Raw genomic sequence first — 18,787 nt, 5'->3', positions numbered from 1 at the left:
CGATCTCGGCTCACTGCAAGCTCCGCCTCCCAGGTTCACGCCATTCTCCTGCCTCAGCCTCCGAGTAGCTGGGACTACAGGCGCCCGCCACCACGCCCGGCTAGTTTTTTGTATTTTTAGTAGAATTTGCTGATTTTAAGCCACCACAAAAAGATGGTTTAAAATAATTTAGCAATACAATTTGGACGAAAAATAATTGATTTGGTCTTAATTTATATCAGAAGTGACTTCTGAGTCTGTAGTTGGCTTCACAATAGTCAGATTATTAGCAGAGCAGAGAGGGCAGGGGACATCACAGTCATTGCTTCATAGTGAGCAGCAATTCTGTCTTGAGTATGATAAGGCTGAGAAGGTTTTTTCAAAATACTTTTCATTTTTGGCCCCAGTTATTCTTTGGTACTTTATATAGAATATTTTGAGACTTCTAAGTTAGAGTAACATACCCAGTTTGAAAATTTCTAGGGGTTACTGTTTGATTTTGGTAGATTTCACGCTCTCCTTTTATTTCCCATTTTTTGTAGTTAACGTTGATTTTGGATTAGAGTAATAAATGAGGCAACATTTTATTACATTTGGATTAGTTGACTTGCCATTTACAGATGATATTAGTATTACAGAGAAACAGCCTTTATTAATTAGAAAACTGGATTTGCATATATTAAATTTTAATTCCTGGTGCGTTGCCTTTTGTTTTTGCTATTTTGGGTTTTAGAACTTGACATCCTGTGAAATTGTGTTAGATTTGGATTATTGATAAATTTTTACCATATTATGGAAAGCATTTATGATCTCATTAGAAACCATACATATTCTCAGTTGCCCAAGTTTTACTGATTTTATTTTCTCATTAAAGACAAACTTTTGTTTTAAGGAACTTGGGAAAGTTGATCTATCGAATTTAATGTATGAGGTCATTAAAATAATTTTTCAGTTCCCTCACATACATACAGGCTTTTCATTTTTTCAAAAGGATCCTCCTTAAAGTCTGTAACAGTTAACATTTGTGAGTGCCTTTGCCCAGGTATGTTGCCCAGGTATGTTGCAGGAGTGGGGGCATGTGTTGGTCGAGTCACATATCATTACTGTATTTAGTTTGGGAAGTATACAGAAACTTAAGGTTTTTAGTTTTTGTTTGTTTGGTTTTTTTTAAGAATACCATAGCAGTAGGCAGGACAGTTCCAATTCAACAAAAACCTCTTTACCCTGGCACTCAAAACTGTATAATGATGATGAACTGGTAAACATTTTTCTGTTTTCAGATGTTCAACATCAAAAGGAGAAAAGAACACTTGATTTAAAAATAATTGATTGCTATTGTTTCTCTAATTTTCAACTTGAAGTTCATTGCTGAACTGTTTTTTTAAAGTCTTAGAATTACGCCAGATTAGACTCATAGTCAAAATGTCCTATTAAAAACTGGGAAGATCAGAGAGTACCTATTTTGCCTGCCTGCTTTAAGTATTCAAAGTATAGTAGATACGTGCCTGGCTCAGTGGCTCACACCTGTAATCCCAGCACTTTGGGATGCCAAGGCGGGAGGATGGCTTGAGTCCAGGAGTTTGTGACCAGCCTGGGCAACATAGTGAGACCTAGTCTCTACAAAAAAATATTTTTTTTAATTAGTTGGGCATAGTGGCGCACTCCTGGAGTCCCATCCTCTTGGGAAGCTGAGGCGAGAGGATCACTTGAGCCCAGAAGGTTGAGGCTGTGGTGAACCGTGAGTGCACTGCAGTCATGAACCATGAGTGCACTGCACTGCACTCCAGCCTGCGTGACAGAGCAAGACTCTGTCTTAAAAAAAGGATGGATGGATGGATCGTGGATGGATGGATGGATAAGTCGAGCCATATGCACATGCAAGCGTGTGTGTCTGTGTGTGTACACACTAGATGAGGATACCTGTGCACCTTTTTTGTCAGTTGGGTAGGGTTTATGATCCTGTCATCAGTGGAATTAGTGAATATTACAAGTTGTACGTGTTTTGACTTTGACTTAAATTTTTTTTTCCAATAGAAACTATGTTCCAACTTCCTGTCAACAATCTTGGCAGTTTAAGAAAAGCCCGGAAAACTGTGAAAAAAATACTTAGTGACATTGGGTTGGAATACTGTAAAGAACATATAGAAGTAAGTAGCATGTCATTTTTAAATTTTAACATGACTCAGCTTCTGATCCATTACTTTGTGTCAGTGGCCATGATGGCTAAATCTTAGATGTGATTCTGAATTTCAGCCACAGCTGTAGCTCACGAAAGCATTCTCAACAGCGTAACTTGTGCCTTTCTCCCTAAAATGGGCTTTTTCATTTTTGCATCCTGAAGCAAAAGGCTACCATTGAGGACTTAAGCATGTCAGGCATTGAACTAGGTGTCGTAAAGTTGTCTATACGTTTAATCCTTAGAACAACCATGGAGGTGGGAGGCAGTGTAGCAATTCTTATCTACAGTTTACAGATGAAGAACTAATAAATAGGCCCAGCCTTGCAACTGAGAAAGTGGCAGTGTCTGTGGGACTCAAAGCCTGTTCTCATTCTGATACGCTTGAATGTTCTGGTTGACCTTCTAATTGTTGAGGCATGCTTGTGTGGGTGCTTGTCGTCTCTTTCCTTAGGATTTGAGCATTTGTTGCCCCTTTTGACCCATCATAGACTATTACTTTCCCCCTTGTATAACAGTTTGGGCTTTATCAACTGTTTTTCAAGCTGTTTTATTCTATGAGCTTTATAACAGCCCTGTGGGATAGCCATGCAGTGGTCTCCTCCTTTTCAACATCTCACTGTTTCAGGTCTTACGGTTTGTTGGTCAAAATCCCTGAATGAAAAGAAATGTTTGAAGCTGTTTCCCCTACTAACCTTTAAGTTCTAGCTGGCTAGGGACCATAGCTACCTTGTTTATCCATTTAGCCCCAGCACCTAGTACAGTGTTTTGCACATAATAGGTGGTCAGTAAATGTTTGAATGGAATTGGAAGTAAAAAAGCAAATTCATTCATGCAACAGGTTTTCTTATTTTGAGTTCCACTAATAACACTTGAAGAGTATGTCATGGAAACTGAAGCTGCTCAAAAGTCGACTTCTCTAGTTATGTTGTTCCAAGTGTGGAAGTAGCCCGTCTCCAACCCCAAAGTTCAGGTAGATCTGCCCAAATGAAACAGTCCATTCACTTTGCACTCTGTGGGGTCATCTTCATAGAAATAATTCCAACATCACAGTACATTTTCTATCATGCATTTGATTTGTTCCTCCTATGATTATTTATGTGTAGACTTCATTTTCCACCTTGAACTGTGAACTTTTTAGGAACAAGTGGGATTTTACCCTAAGACTTTCAATCTTCCTAGTCTGGAGGGAAGTGGACCATTAAATTTTTTCATGAGAGTATAAATTTAACATCATACTGCTTAACTTTCTTTGAATAGCTTTCTTTCTGCCTTTTTGGGTTTGAAATTTCTGAGTTTTCTTTCTGATCTGATCTCCTGCCCCCTTCCCCCAAAAAACTTTTTTTTTCTTTTGCACAGAACCAGAAATATCTGCAGTGCTATAAGCAAACATTGCTATTTCAGATGTGATTCCAGTACTGTAACTGACAAGTTACAGTACTCTAATGAAAAGTGCTTTGATATTAGTGTGTGGCTGAATTTTTTTACTTAATTAGAACTTCCAGCAGTTTCCTTGGAAACCTGGCTGACCATCAGGAAAGTGGTTGGTTGATACAAAATGTAGACTGCAACTTCCATATGCCTTTTTATATTTAAGAGCCTCATCACTCCTAGTTTAAGTCCTTGTTGACGTTGGTTTTCCTGTGCCTCTCCCCATCTTAGTTAAGAGGTGGGATTTACATGTAAGATGAGGTTAGCATTTATACCACTATGTTTTTGTAAACTTCTTTCACTGTTTTCTAGGATTTTAAACAATTTGAACCTAATGACTTTTATTTGAAAAACACTACATGGGAGGATGTAGGCCTGTGGGATCCTTCACTTACGAAAAACCAGGTAAGTGGCACAGGAGGCCTCAGGTAGCAGCTGCTTGGTGTAGTGGCACAGGAGGCCTCCTCAGATGGCAGCTGCTTGGTGTGGTGGCACAGGAGGCCTCCTCAGATGGCAGCTGCTTGGTGTGGTAGCACAGGAGGCCTCAGATGGCAGCTGCTTGGTGTACTCCTCTCAGCTCTAGGCCTTTGATAGCAATGCAGTGATTGTGGGCAAATGCCAAACATCGAAAGTATCAAAATTGCATTTCATATTTTCCCGACCAGTGGGAAGACTAAGAAAAACTTTTTGTTTGTGGTTTTTTGTCATTGGACTGAAACTTGAGGTGTAAGAAGAAAAGGAAATTTTGTTACTTAAAAGTTACAAAGCCTGCTGTATCCCACCATTTCCCCGAAAAGTGCTCTGGCTCTATTTTTCTGCATCTGTGTTGCTATTCTTATTTTTTCTGCACAGAAAGACAAGACCCTTCCTTATATTTAAGCTTTTTTTATTTCTCTATGTTAATGGCACCCAACTTCTATGGGAGGCCTGGGGAGGTGACTCTGTAGGATGTCAGTGACAGAGAAAACTTTTTACAAATTGACATTAAAAACAATATTAGCAGTGCCAGCAGGTGTCAGTAGATGATGATGATGTCATACAGATAGAGGGAGGTATAGGTGGTATTTCCTTTTGCATAGAGAGAGGTAATTGTCAATTTAATTTTTACCATTACCTATTTTAGGAGTGATTCTCATTCTGCATTAATAATCTGTTCATCTATTGGAACATACTCTTCATGAAATATTAGTACTTTTAAACTTTACCTCAGATATTTGACTTTTTTTTTTTTTTTTTTAAATACCCCAGGCAGAGGTACTAACCAGCAGTCTTAGAATGAGAATGCTTTCCAGTGGGACACGGCATTTATTTCAGTTTTATCAATCTGAAAGCCTCATAGCTGAATACTAAAGAAGAGTTGAGCTTTGAGGAGAAGCAGAGTATTTCATCTTGGTTCAAACCAGTATCTGAAACAAAGTAGGTTTCTAGGGAGAAAAGATCTCTTGCCAAGCATGTGTCAGTTCACCTGTCTTCATCGAAGGACTGACTGCATAAGTGTTAACAGTCATAATTCTGAAAGTTACTCTTTGATATCAGTATATTCTATAATGTATTATTGGCTTTTAAATACCACACCCTCCTCACAGTCTGTAGGACATTTTTATTTAACTTCTTGATTTGAATCAAAGCAGCTGTTACTTCATTAGCTCTTTTGAAGCATTCTTGGTTGAGAAGGAACAGCAAGGCTTATAGAAGAAAGCCAGCTTTTCAGATCAGTCTTTCTTTTGATCAGCACTGAATCTGATACTACACTGTACTTTAATCAGAGAAAAAAATGGAGATTTGCCTTTTATCTATGAAAATTTATCCATAATGGGGAAAGGAACAAAAGATACAGCTTTATCTCTTGTAATTGTCTAATTGCACTAAAACATTCTGGACCCTGAATTTTACCGCAGTCGTTTACCACATGACGACATTTTGGTCAGTGATGGACTACATCTACAACAGTGGTCCCATAAGAATATAATGGAGTTGAAAAACTGACTACCTAATGACATCATAACGCAACATATGACTCATGTTTGTAGTGATGCTAGGTGTAAACACACCTGTGCTGCCAGTCATATAGAAGTATAGCACATACAGTTATTTACAGCACATAATACCATCATGCATTGATTAATGATGGGATGCCATCTGAGAAATGCCTTGTTAGGTGATGTCATTGTTGTACAAACATCATAAAGGGTACTTACACAGACCTAGGTGGTATAGCCTAGTATACCCCTACGCTACATGGTGTGGCCTGTTGCTCCTAGGCTACCAACTTGAAGAGCATGTTACTATACTGGATACCCTAAGAGTGATTAACACAATGGTAAGTATTTGTGTTTCTAAACATAGTGAAGCATAGAAAAGGTGTAGTAAAAATACAGTATAAAAGAGAAAAATTGGTACACCTGTATTGGGCACTTGCGGGAATGGAAGTTGCTCTGAGTGGTGAGTGAATATGAAGGGACATTATTGTACACCACTGTAGACTTTATAAGCACACTTAGGCTACATAAAAAATAAAACTTTAAAATTTTTAACTTTTTAATCTTTTGTAATAACACTTAGCTTAAAACACAAACACGGCAACCTGCTTGGGTCCCCCTTCCACACTGTGGAAGCTTTGTCCTTTCACTCTTCACAATGAACATTGCTACCGCTCAAAAAAAAAAAATTGTACAGCTATATAAAAATATTTTGTCTTCATATACTTACAGACTTTTTACTAGTCTTAAACTTAGTTTTTAACAGTTCAAAAAGTTAAAAAAAAAAAAAGACACAAACACATAATTAGCCTAGGCTAATTAAACACAAAAATTTGCCGGGCGTGGTGGCAGGTGCCTGTAATCCCAGCTACTCGGGGTTGGAAGGGGTTGGGGTGGCGCGGCAGGAGAATCGCTTGAACCTGGGAGGTGTAGGTTGCAGTGAGCTGAGGTCGTGCCATTGCAGTCCAGCCTGGGGAACAAAAGCAAGACTCCATCTCAAAAAAAAAAAACCTCATTACCAAAATCCTTGCATACTTAAGTCCCACAGTTGGCCCTGTGGAACCTGCATATACCAAAAGCTAGCCCTCTGTATAGGAGATTTGAGCTTCCCGAGAATATTGTATCTTTGATCTGCATTTGTTTGGAAAAAATCCACATATAAGCAGTTCAAAGCCATGTTGTTGAAGGGTCAACTATATAGTAAATACTACGTGACAGAAATTTTTCAGCCCCATTACAATCTTGGGGGAACATAGTCGCATATGCAGTCTGTACTAGACGGAAACATCAGCACATGACTACTTGACAATGACAATTAAAAACTTACCAAAAACTGTATTTATGTATTTACTATATATACTTTTTATTATTTTAGAGTGTACTCCTACTTTTTAAAACAGCTTTTCATGTAAATTGGTAGCAGCCTCATATAGCTCGTGTTTACTATGTCTCTTGATTGCATCATATTCTTGTGCTTGGTTTAATCTCATGGTATTTTGTTCATCATGGCCCCTAAGCATACAAAATCCATAATGTTGCCAGTAAGGGGCCATGTTGAGTGACCTGAAAACAGAGTTAGAAGTGATTAAGGACTACGAAGGTAGAGAATCAGTGATGGTTATTTCTTGCCAGTCAGGCATGTCCCATTTTACCATAGCTACGATCTTGGAAGAACAAGAACAAAGTGACAGAAGCTGTTAAAGCATCTGCTTCATTGAAGGCAATGAGACTAACAAAAATTAAAGAAGGACCTTTATCAGACACAGAGAAGCTTCTGATGACTTGGAGTGAAGAGCAGACACAGGTGCACATGGTGCTGTGTACCTCTCCGCACCACGATGATCACAGAGCAAAAACTGTGTGTGTGGTGTTGAAAGAAAAGGCTGGACATGGCTATGATGTTGAATTTACTGCTAGTTCTGGGTGGTTTAAACAATTATAAAAAGAATAGTTTCATTACATAATGGGAAAGTGGTGAGTTTGTGAGTGCTGATGTGAAGGCAGCTGAAGAATTTTGGGAAACTCTAGATAAGCTGAGTCTGGAGGAAAATCACTTGCCAGAGCAAATTTTCAGTATGGATGAAACCTTTCTATTCCAGAAACAGATGCTGAAAGCACTTTCATCCATAAGGAGACCACGGCAATGCCAGGCTTCAAGGCTTTTAAGGACTGGATGACAGCCTTGCTTGGGGGCAATGTTGCAGGCTACAAATTGAAACCCTTTGTGATTTGGCACAGTGAGAACCCTAGGGGCTTCAAGCATATCAATATACACACACTTGGCCAGTGCATTGCAGGAGACATAAGTTGTGGGTGACCCAGCTCCTCTTTCAAGATGCTGTCCTGAATTGATATGCCTGCAAAATTGAGAAGTAGTATTGAGAGAATAACCTAACCTTTCAAGTTTTTGCTTATTGTCGATAATAAGCAGATGCCTCCTTTAAGTGGCATTTTTCATCCCAGTATCAAACACCACCTCTTTGATCCAACTGATGGAGTTACAGCAGCTTTTAAGGCCTACTATCTGAGAAAGGCCTTTGTCCTGTCATCGCAGCTGAGGAAGACACTAAAGATTCCGATACGATTCTGGAAGGATTACAATATCTGTGACTACATTAAGAATCTTGCTTGGGCTTGGGGTGATATCATCAAGGAGTGTATGAACGGCATCTGGAAGAATACACTCAAAGGTTTGTCCATGACTTAAAAGGATTTGCATAAATCACAAAGTATCTGGTTGAGATGGCAAACAACTTTAACCTGGGTGTGGATGAGGACGATATAGAAGAGCTCCTAGAGGTGGTTCCTGAGGAATTGACTAGTGAGAAGCTGTGAGAACTGGAACAAGAACGCATGGGTGAAGAGGAAAGAGAAAAAGGAAACTGCAGGAAAAGCAAAAGAAGAACCCTTAAGAAAATTCAGAGTGAAGGATTTAGCAGTGCAGACCTCAGCAAGCTCCTTAAGTTTGAAAACACGTGGCTGGGTGTGGTGGCTCGCACTTGTAATCCCAGCATTTTGGGAGTCTGAGGCAGGTGGATCATCTGAGGTCAGGAGTTTGAGACCAGCCTGGCCGACACGGTGAAACCCTGTCTCTACTAAAAATACAAAAAAATTAGCCAGACATGGTGGTGGGCTACTGGGGAGGCTGAGGCAGGAGAATCGCTTGAACCTGGGAGGCAGAGGTTGCAGTGAGCCGAGATCGTGCCATTGCACTCCAGCTTGGGCGACAAGAGAAAAAAAACTCCGTCTCAAACAACAACAAAGTTTGAAAACATGGATCTCAATACCAAAAACTTTTCGTTAATAGAGAAGAATATTCATGGTTCATTATCTGCTTACAAGCAAATCTGTGATGAAAAAAGGAAACAAAGCACCTTGGACTTACTCCTGATAAGTGTGACACGGCCTCAAGAAGAGCCTAAGGCAGGTCCTTCCACAGTTATCCAGAAGAAAGCATTGTTACCATGGGAGGTGGCAGTTCCATGTGTATTACTGTTCCTGAAGACCCTCCAGTGGGACAAGATGTAAAGGTGGAAAGTAGTGATACTGTTGATCCTCATTCTCTCTAGGCCTAATGTATGTGTTTGTGTCTTAGCTTTTAGGAAGAAAATGTTTTTTTAAGTTTTTGGGTTTTCTGTTTTTTTGGTTTTTTGGTTTTTTTTTTTTGAGACAGAGTCTTGCTCTTATCGCCCAGGCTGGAGTGCAGTGGCACGATCTCAGCCCATTGCAACCTCAGCCTCCCAAGTAACTGGAATTACAGGCACCCGCCACCACGTCCGGTTAATTTTTTGTATTTTTAGTAGAGATGGGGTTTCGCTGTGTTGGCCAGGCTGGTGTCGAACTCCTGACCTTGTGATCCATACCTGCCTTGGCCTCCCAAAGTGCTGGGAAAGTTTTTTTTTTAAAAAAATGTTTTTTTAAAGCTTATAGAATAGGTATATGAAGATAGAAAATATTTTTGTACAGCTGTACAATGTGTGTTGTTTTGTTTCGTTTTTGAGATGGAGTCTTGCTATGTTACCCAGGCTAGAGTGCTGTGCTCTGATCTTGGCTCACTGCAATCTCTGCCTCCTGGTGATTATCCTGCCTCAGCCCCCCGAGTAGCTGGGATTACAGGTGCCTGCCACCACGCCTGGCTATTTTTTGTATTTTCAGTAAAGATAGGGTTTCACCATGTCGGTCAGGCTGGTCTCAAACTCCTGACCTCAGGTAATCCACCCGCCTGGGCCTCTCAAAGTGCTGGGATTACAGGCGTGAGCCACCGTGCCCGGCCAGTCTGTTTGTGTTTTAAGCTAAGTATTACTACAAAAGAGTAAAAAAGTTAAAAATTGAAAAGTGTATAAACCACAGCAAGCTGAGGTTATTATTCAAGAAAAAATATTTTTTAGGGCTGGGCACAGTGGCTTGCAATCCCACCACTTTGGGAAGCCAAGGCAGGAGGATTGCTCAAGCCTAGGAGTTCAAGGCTAGCCTGGACAACAGAGTGAGACCCTGTCTCTACAGAATTTACCCTAGTGTGGTGGCACACACCTGTAGTCCCCAGGACTGAGGTGGAGGTGGGAGGATCGCGTGAGCCCAAGAGGTTGAGACTGCAGTCAGCCGATTGTGCCACTGCACTCCAGCCTGAGCAACAGAATGAGACTTTGTCTCAAAAAAATTGTTTTGTTTTTAGTAAATTTGTGTAGCTTAAGTGTTCATAAAGTCTACAGTAGTGTACAGTAATGCCCCAGGCTTTCATATTGACTCACCCAGAGCAACCTACAGTCCTGTAAGCTTTGTTCATGGTAAGTGCCCTATATAGTTGTACCAGTTATCTTTTATATCGTATTTTTACCATACTTTTTCTGTACTTAGCTGTGTTTAAACATAGAAATATTTGCCGTTGTGTTAATCATTGCCTATGGTATTCAGTACAGAAACATGCTGTACAGGTTTGTAGCCTAAGAGCAATAAGCTGTGCCATGTAACCCAGGTGTGTAGTAGGTTGCACCATCTAGGTCTGTGTGAATACACTCTAGGATTTCACACCATGATGCATTTTTCAGAATGCATCCCTGTGGTTTAGCAACACATGACTGTGTAGTAAACCTGAAGTCTTTAGCGACTTCCTTCATTTAGGTTATTGTTATTTCTAGCTGCAAAATGTTTATCTTGAAGTCATTTGTCTTTGGTTTGACTAAAATGTGACTTTTTTTTCCTAAACATTGGGAACTTAACATTGACTTTTTAATTTACACTGACAAAAATATTTGGTTTAGGATAGCTTTTTTTGAGTTTCAATTTTATAAAGTTACTATACAAAAGGAAAAAACATAATAAAATCTGTGGCTTTTTTTTGCTTTGTCTTTTGAGACAGTTTTGCTCTTGTCACCCAGGCTGAAAGTGCAATGGCGCGGTCTCGGCTTATTGCAACCTCCACCTCCCAGCTTCAAGCGATTCTCCTGCCTCACCCTCCTGAAGTAGCTGGGATTACAGGCGCCCACTACACCCAGCTTATTTTTTTGTATTTTTAGTTGAGACGGGGTTTCACCATGTTGGCCAAGCTGGTCTTGAACTCCTGACCTCAGGTGATCCACCCACCTCGGCCTCCCACAGTGCTGGGATTACAGGCGTGAGCCACCGTGCCTGGCCTAAAATAAATGCATTATTAAGAATGTCTGGGGGGGATCTGGAATCTGTTAACTGCCTATCTGAAGTGGCATTCTAATTTTAGTTTTTGTGTTTACTTTAGGACTATCGGACAAAACCTTTCTGCTGCAGCGCTTGTCCATTTTCCTCAAAATTCTTCTCTGCCTACAAAAGTCATTTCCGAAATGTCCATAGTGAAGACTTTGAAAATAGGATTCTCCTTAATTGCCCCTACTGTACCTTCAATGCAGACAAAAAGACTTTGGAAACACACATTAAAATATTTCATGCTCCAAACGCCAGCGCACCAAGTAGCAGCCTCAGCACTTTCAAAGATAAAAACAAAAATGATGGCCTTAAACCTAAGCAGGCTGACAGTGTAGAGCAAGCTGTTTATTACTGTAAGAAGTGCACTTACCGAGATCCTCTTTACGAAATAGTTAGGAAGCACATTTACAGGGAACATTTTCAGCATGTGGCAGCACCTTACATAGCAAAGGCAGGAGAAAAATCACTCAATGGGGCAGTCCCCTTAGGCTCAAATGCCCGAGAAGAGAGTAGTATTCACTGCAAGCGATGCCTTTTCATGCCAAAGTCCTATGAAGCTTTGGTACAGCATGTCATCGAAGACCATGAACGTATAGGCTATCAGGTCACTGCCATGATTGGGCACACAAATGTAGTGGTTCCCCGATCCAAACCCTTGATGCTAATTGCTCCCAAACCTCAAGACAAGAAGAGCATGGGACTTCCACCAAGAATCGGTTCCCTTGCTTCTGGAAATGTCCGGTCTTTACCATCACAGCAGATGGTGAATCGACTCTCAATACCAAAGCCTAACTTAAATTCTACAGGAGTCAACATGATGTCCAGTGTTCACCTGCAGCAGAACAACTATGGAGTCAAATCTGTAGGCCAGGGTTACAGTGTTGGTCAGTCAATGAGACTGGGTCTAGGTGGCAACGCACCAGTTTCTATTCCTCAACAATCTCAGTCTGTAAAGCAGTTACTTCCAAGTGGAAATGGAAGGTCTTATGGGCTTGGGTCAGAGCAGAGGTCCCAGGCACCAGCAAGATACTCACTGCAGTCTGCTAATGCCTCTTCTCTCTCATCGGGCCAGTTAAAGTCTCCTTCCCTCTCCCAGTCACAGGCATCCAGAGTGTTAGGTCAGTCCAGTTCCAAACCTGCTGCAGCTGCCACAGGACCTCCCCCAGGTAACACTTCCTCAACTCAAAAGTGGAAAATATGTACAATCTGTAATGAGCTTTTTCCTGAAAATGTCTATAGTGTGCACTTCGAAAAAGAACATAAAGCTGAGAAAGTCCCAGCAGTAGCCAACTACATTATGAAGATACACAATTTTACTAGCAAATGCCTCTACTGTAATCGCTATTTGCCCACAGATACTCTGCTCAACCATATGTTAATTCATGGTCTGTCTTGTCCATATTGCCGTTCAACTTTCAATGATGTGGAGAAGATGGCCGCACACATGCGGATGGTTCACATCGATGAAGAGATGGGACCTAAAACAGATTCTACTTTGAGTTTTGATTTGACATTGCAGCAGGGTAGTCACACTAACATCCATCTCCTGGTGACCACATACAATCTGAGGGATGCCCCAGCTGAATCTGTTGCTTACCATGCCCAGAATAACCCTCCAGTTCCTCCAAAGCCACAGCCAAAAGTTCAGGAAAAGGCAGATATCCCTGTTAAAAGTTCACCTCAAGCTGCAGTGCCCTATAAAAAAGATGTTGGGAAAACCCTTTGTCCTCTTTGCTTTTCAATCCTAAAAGGACCCATATCTGATGCACTTGCACATCACTTACGAGAGAGGCACCAGGTTATTCAGACGGTTCATCCAGTTGAGAAAAAGCTCACCTACAAATGTATCCATTGCCTTGGTGTGTATACCAGCAACATGACCGCCTCGACTATCACTCTGCATCTAGTTCACTGCAGGGGTGTTGGAAAGACCCAAAATGGCCAGGATAAGACAAATGCACCCTCTCGGCTTAATCAGTCTCCAAGCCTGGCACCTGTGAAGCGCACTTATGAGCAAATGGAATTTCCCTTACTGAAAAAACGAAAGTTAGATGATGATAGTGATTCACCCAGCTTCTTTGAAGAGAAGCCTGAAGAGCCTGTTGTTTTAGCTTTAGACCCCAAGGGTCATGAAGATGATTCCTATGAAGCCAGGAAAAGCTTTCTAACAAAGTATTTCAACAAACAGCCCTATCCCACCAGGAGAGAAATTGAGAAGCTAGCAGCCAGTTTATGGTTATGGAAGAGTGACATTGCTTCCCATTTTAGTAACAAAAGGAAGAAATGTGTCCGTGATTGTGAAAAGTACAAGCCTGGCGTGTTGCTGGGGTTTAACATGAAAGAATTAAATAAAGTCAAGCATGAGATGGATTTTGATGCTGAGTGGCTATTTGAAAATCATGATGAGAAGGATTCCAGAGTCAACGCAAGTAAGACTGCTGACAAAAAGCTTAACCTTGGGAAAGAAGATGACAGTTCCTCAGACAGTTTTGGAAATTTGGAAGAAGAATCCAATGAAAGTGGTAGCCCTTTTGACCCTGTTTTTGAAGTTGAGCCTAAAATCTCTAACAGTAACCCAGAGGAACATGTACTGAAGGTAATTCCTGAGGATGCTTTAGAATCTGAGGAGAAGCTAGACCAAAAAGAGGAGGATGGTTCAAAATACGAAACTATTCATTTGACTGAGGAACCAACCAAACTAATGCACAATGCTTCTGATAGTGAGGTTGACCAAGACGATGTTGTTGAGTGGAAAGACGGAGCTTCTCCATCTGAGAGTGGGCCTGGATCCCAACAAGTGTCAGACTTTGAGGACAATACCTGTGAAATGAAACCAGGAACCTGGTCTGATGAGTCTTCCCAAAGTGAAGATGCAAGGAGCAGTAAGCCAGCTGCCAAAAAAAAGGCTACCATGCAAGGTGACAGAGAGCAGTTGAAATGGAAGAATAGTTCCTATGGAAAAGTTGAAGGGTTTTGGTCTAAGGACCAGTCACAGTGGAAGAATGCAGCTGAGAATGATGAGCGCTTATCTAACCCCCAGATTGAGTGGCAGAATAGCACAATTGACAGTGAGGATGGGGAACAGTTTGACAACATGACTGACGGAGTAGCTGAGCCCATGCATGGCAGCTTAGCTGGAGTTAAACTGAGCAGCCAACAGGCCTAAGTGCCAGGTTCCTTGGCATTGGTGACATGCTGCAGCCTGGAACTCTGATCTCCATTCAGTGTGACTGCAAAGCTGTCTTCTCACTGGTACTGCCTTGTGAGTACTGGTTGGACTGTGGGTCATGTGGCCGCTGCAGTTCCAGTGGTTATTTCTAAGTCTATGACACGACAGGCTGATCTTGCTTCAGAACCTTCTCTGACAGACACGGTAACTAAATGTGAAAAACCAATAAGCTGGTGGCTCATGAATACATACGAGGAAAAGCAGAGGTTTATTTTATCTGCCTTTTCAACATTTCTTTCCCTCTGTGAAATGATTGGTCAGATGTCTTTGAGAAGCGTTAACCTAATTCACATGGTAGTGTAGGGCCAACATACAAGCTACCAGTCTAATGTGTATAGTAGACTTTGGGAAAAGCGATTTTTTTTCATGTATTCATTCTGAATAGTTGAAATGTATATTTGTACAGTCTTTTAGACCTATTCAAGTGATGCTCATGATACTGTTATTGTGTGCCCATCATAGATTTCTTTTTTTAGTGTTGCCCTTGCTGTGTAATAAACGCTATATCTAGTTTACCTAGCAAAAGCTCAAAACTGCGCTAGTATGGACTTTTGGACAGACTTAGTTTTTGCACATAACCTTGTACAATCTTGCAACAGAGGCCAGCCACGTAAGATATATATCTGGACTCTCTTGTATTATAGGATTTTTCTTGTTCTGAATATCCTTGACATTACAGCTGTCAAAAACAAAAACTGGTATTTCAGATGTTTTCTGAAATCTTTTAAGCTAAAATCACATGCAAGAATTGACTTTGCAGCTACTAATTTTGACACCTTTTAGATCTGTATAAAAGTGTGTTGTGTTGAAGCAGCAAACCAATGAGTGCTGCATTTTGGATATTTAGTTTTATCTTTAGTTCAACACCATCATGGTGCATTCATTTATACCATCTAATATATGACACACTGTTGTAGTATGTATAATTTTGTGATCTTTATTTCCCTTTGTATTCATTTTAAGCATCTAAATAAATTGCTGTATTGTGCTTAATGTAAATATTTGCTTTATTACCCATGACAGTTCTGTGTGTCCATTATATCTTTTGCCATTTAATGCCATAACTCTTTCATCAGAGATGGCAGCCACAGTCACAGAGGAAACTTGTGGAAAACCCAAGATCTGTCATCTGCATAAAGAATGCTTTCTCTTGAGGCACCTGGTACAAAATCTGTTTTGCGTTTTTGTTTTTTGTTTTTCTCTTTTAACTGAAAAATAAACACCCTTGAGTTTTTCAGTTCACCTTTTGTTAAGGAGCAGAGCCTGGATATATATGTAAATGTCTCAGTGATTTAAAAAAAAAAAAAAAATGTAAACATGGATTGGCATTAATTTGCAAGCAGAATCTTAATAGCCTTGATGGAGTTTTTTTTTTTCCCCTTGTAGATGAAGTTAAGTGTTCGTTTTCACCTTACAATGGGAACAATTGTAGTGTAGGCAGCTCTGCCTCTGTTGCCACTCTTGGCCATCTTGCTATTAAGGGAAAGGCTTTGAAGAGCACACACTTACAGGGCTGTAAAGATGGAAGGAGCTGGTATTTTTACCGTGCGTAGATTCCCAAGAGCAACTTGTACTAAAAAGCAGAAAGTTACAAGGAAGCAGAATTAGGCCAACATTTCCAGCAATTAAAATAATGATGGGATGCTCCAGTCCATGAGGAGGCTGGTCAGTCATCTGTCAAGGATACTGGTGTAAAGAAGTCTGAAGTGGCTGATGTCCGTAACTTCTGAGTCCCTTTCTAAAAGACTCTTGTTAATGCTGTTACCAGAGAGTAGAGATTTGACCAGCCTCTCCCTAAAATGTTAAGCTTCTCAACAACAGTACAGGAAGAAGTGCAAGAATAGATTAGAACCTTTAAGGAATTTGGGGCTGGAATGGAGCTATGTTACATCTGTTGTTATACAGGTAGATTATAAATTCTACATGCGCCAGCCAAAACTTAGGACAGGATGTCCCCAAATTAAGATGCTGTAGGTTACCGAATCAGAAATACCAGCTGGATTTAGGCCAGCTCACATTTATTTGGAAATTACCCTCCCTGATTAACAGGCTTCTGAGTTGTACGTGGAGGACTAATGAGACTCGTACAAGACACCAGGGGGCTTGGGGTCCAGGTCCCAGTTGGATATCGGAGTAGAGACAGATAAGTGTGTTTCCTCATTAAGGTGGTGGGAGTGTGCCTTTTGGCATTCAGAGAAGGGTTTAGCTACCCTAAGAGTTGGAAATAAAGATTCCCAACTGGAAATGTTGCAGAATCCCTAAAAGTGTCTCAATAAAAGCCATTTTAAAAGAATATTGTTGCTGCTGTCTGCTTTCCAAATAATGTGAAGATTGTTGGCTATGGCAACATGGCACCTCCTAATTACAGAATGCCTATAAATGTAGGCTGAACAATTCTAACATGAGAAAACCTAAGTATCCTAGAGAGTTCTGGTGTTTGTTTTGTTTTTTTTTTGCAGGAGGGGGTGGGGCGTGTTTCTGGCCCTGCAAGTTTTCTTGTGGGAATGAGTTCCATAGTCAGACAAGCTAGGACTGTGGTTTCTCTCCTTGTTTATCACATAGAGCATTTTCTCATCCTATCTTTGGTTCCTCATCATTGTAGAGTATAGGGAGAGAACAGCTTGGTTCCCTCTTGAAATTCAAGCAGAAAGGGTATCTGCCTCTCATACTGCTTTAGAGTTGTATGTCAGTTTGATCCCAATGCCTGCCCCTTTGTAACGACATCCATTTCTGGCATGAACAAAATGTGCCAGATTTGAAAACTGGATGTATTAAACACGGGAGTTTCCCATCTGAGATGCTTCACGCTAGAAATGATTAAACCTGCTTATTGCTAAATAAGTACTGCCATATAGACATGTAGTTCCTTTACTACTTAGACCTCAGACTAGCACTGAGCCCTTGAGATGAGGCTCAAGAATTATCTGTAGGTGGCTCGGGGTTTGGTTTTGTTTTTGTTTTTGTTTTGAGATGGAGTCTTGCGCTGTTGCCCAGGCTGGAGGGCAGTGGCACCATCTCAGCTCACTGCAGCCTCTGCCTCCTGGGTTCAAGTGATTCTCCTGCCTCAGCCTCCCAAGTAGCTGGGACTAATACAGGCACTTGCCACCCTGCCTGGCTAATTTATTGCATGTGTATTTTTAGTAAAGACGGGGTTTCACAATGTTAGCCAGAATGGTCTCCATCTCCTGACTTCGTGATCCGCCTGCCTCAGCCTTCCAAAGTGCTGGGATTACAGGCATGAACCACCACTCCCGTCCATCTCTAGGTGGTTCTATGCCACTAGCATTTGAGAACCATTTAGCTTGAGTGATGGAAATTTTATTTCCCTAATGAAATTAAGTAGAACATGTTGAATACATGGATTTTGCAGAGTATCAGGCAGTTTTTCTTTTTTTCCTGCCTGTTGTGACCCTTCTAACCCCCCTGCTGAGCAATAATGAGGTGCCAGTTGAGGCATGTTTCACCAAAATGTCATGGAAGAACATCTCAAAAGCTTCCGGAAGACTAGAAGAGGCCGCTCCCACCATTAGGAAATGGCATTCCAACATACCAATTATCAGTGGGTCACCATGAGGTAATCTAGAAAAATAACATCTTAGCTGATAGAAACTTGACAGGCAGGTTTGAAACTAAAAGGCATTTCTCCCAGCTGCTGGAAAGTTGGCTTGAAAACTTGACCAAAGGAAGGTCCCCGTTTGCTAATTCTTTGCATCCTGCTTCCCACCAACTTGTATCACTTTAGTAACAGACTACTCACTGTAACTTGAATGCAGTGGAGCTACAATATAGGTGGGGTTGTGTTTTAAAGTCAGCACATAAGAGTTGCATATAGTCAAAATCACCCCCTGAAAATTCTTAAGTCATGATTTCAAAGTGTTCCAACCAAGAGGAGGCGACGTGGGAAGGAAGGTCCCTAGTCATTTCCAGGACAAATCTTCCACGCTATTTAATGAGTTTGGTTGCATGTGTGTGTTTTCAGCATATGGCGTCAATGCATCTGTGATGCAAACCCCTTCCCCATCTAGGACACCACCTATCCTTAAGGTGTAAGACCATTTAAACCTGAACTGGTTTTTGCAATTAAAAATCCTTATTTTAGCCAGGCATGGTGGCTCATGCCTGTAATCCCAGCACTTTGGGAGGCTGAGGCGGGTGGATCACCTGAGCTCAGGAGTTTGAGACCAGCCTGGCTAACATGGTGAAACCCTGTCTCTACTAAAAATACAAAAATTAGCCGGGTGTGGTGGCAGGCGCCTGTAATCCCAGCTACTCGGGAGGCTGAGGCAGGAGAATCACTTGAATCCAGGAGGCGGAGGT

General features: G+C 41.1%; 1 protein-coding gene across 3 annotated transcripts in view; it reads left to right on the top strand.

Moving 5' to 3' along the window:
- ADNP (activity-dependent neuroprotector homeobox) overlaps nt 1-16,763 on the top strand; it is a 46,055-nt gene extending 29,292 nt beyond the window's left edge. For 2 of the 3 annotated variants that reach the window (XM_011993217.1, XM_011993216.1), the window contains exons 2-4: nt 2,014-2,126; nt 3,899-3,991; nt 11,297-16,763. In XM_011993217.1, the coding sequence (XP_011848607.1) occupies nt 2,019-2,126; nt 3,899-3,991; nt 11,297-14,407 (3,312 nt within the window). In that variant the 5' untranslated portion in view covers nt 2,014-2,018 and the 3' untranslated portion in view covers nt 14,408-16,763. Of the gene's footprint in view, nt 1-1,151; nt 1,238-2,013; nt 2,127-3,898; nt 3,992-11,296 lie in introns of all 3 variants that reach the window. The other variant, XM_011993218.1, reaches the window with a different exon arrangement.
- The last annotated feature ends 2,024 nt before the right edge of the window (nt 16,764-18,787 follow it).

The sequence above is a fragment of the Mandrillus leucophaeus genome, unplaced genomic scaffold (assembly GCF_000951045.1).
Source record: "Mandrillus leucophaeus isolate KB7577 unplaced genomic scaffold, Mleu.le_1.0 Scaffold428, whole genome shotgun sequence".
NCBI classification, from domain to species: Eukaryota; Metazoa; Chordata; class Mammalia; order Primates; family Cercopithecidae; genus Mandrillus; species Mandrillus leucophaeus.
Note: the sequence above shows the minus strand (reverse complement) of the source record. Positions and strands in the feature narration are given on the sequence as shown.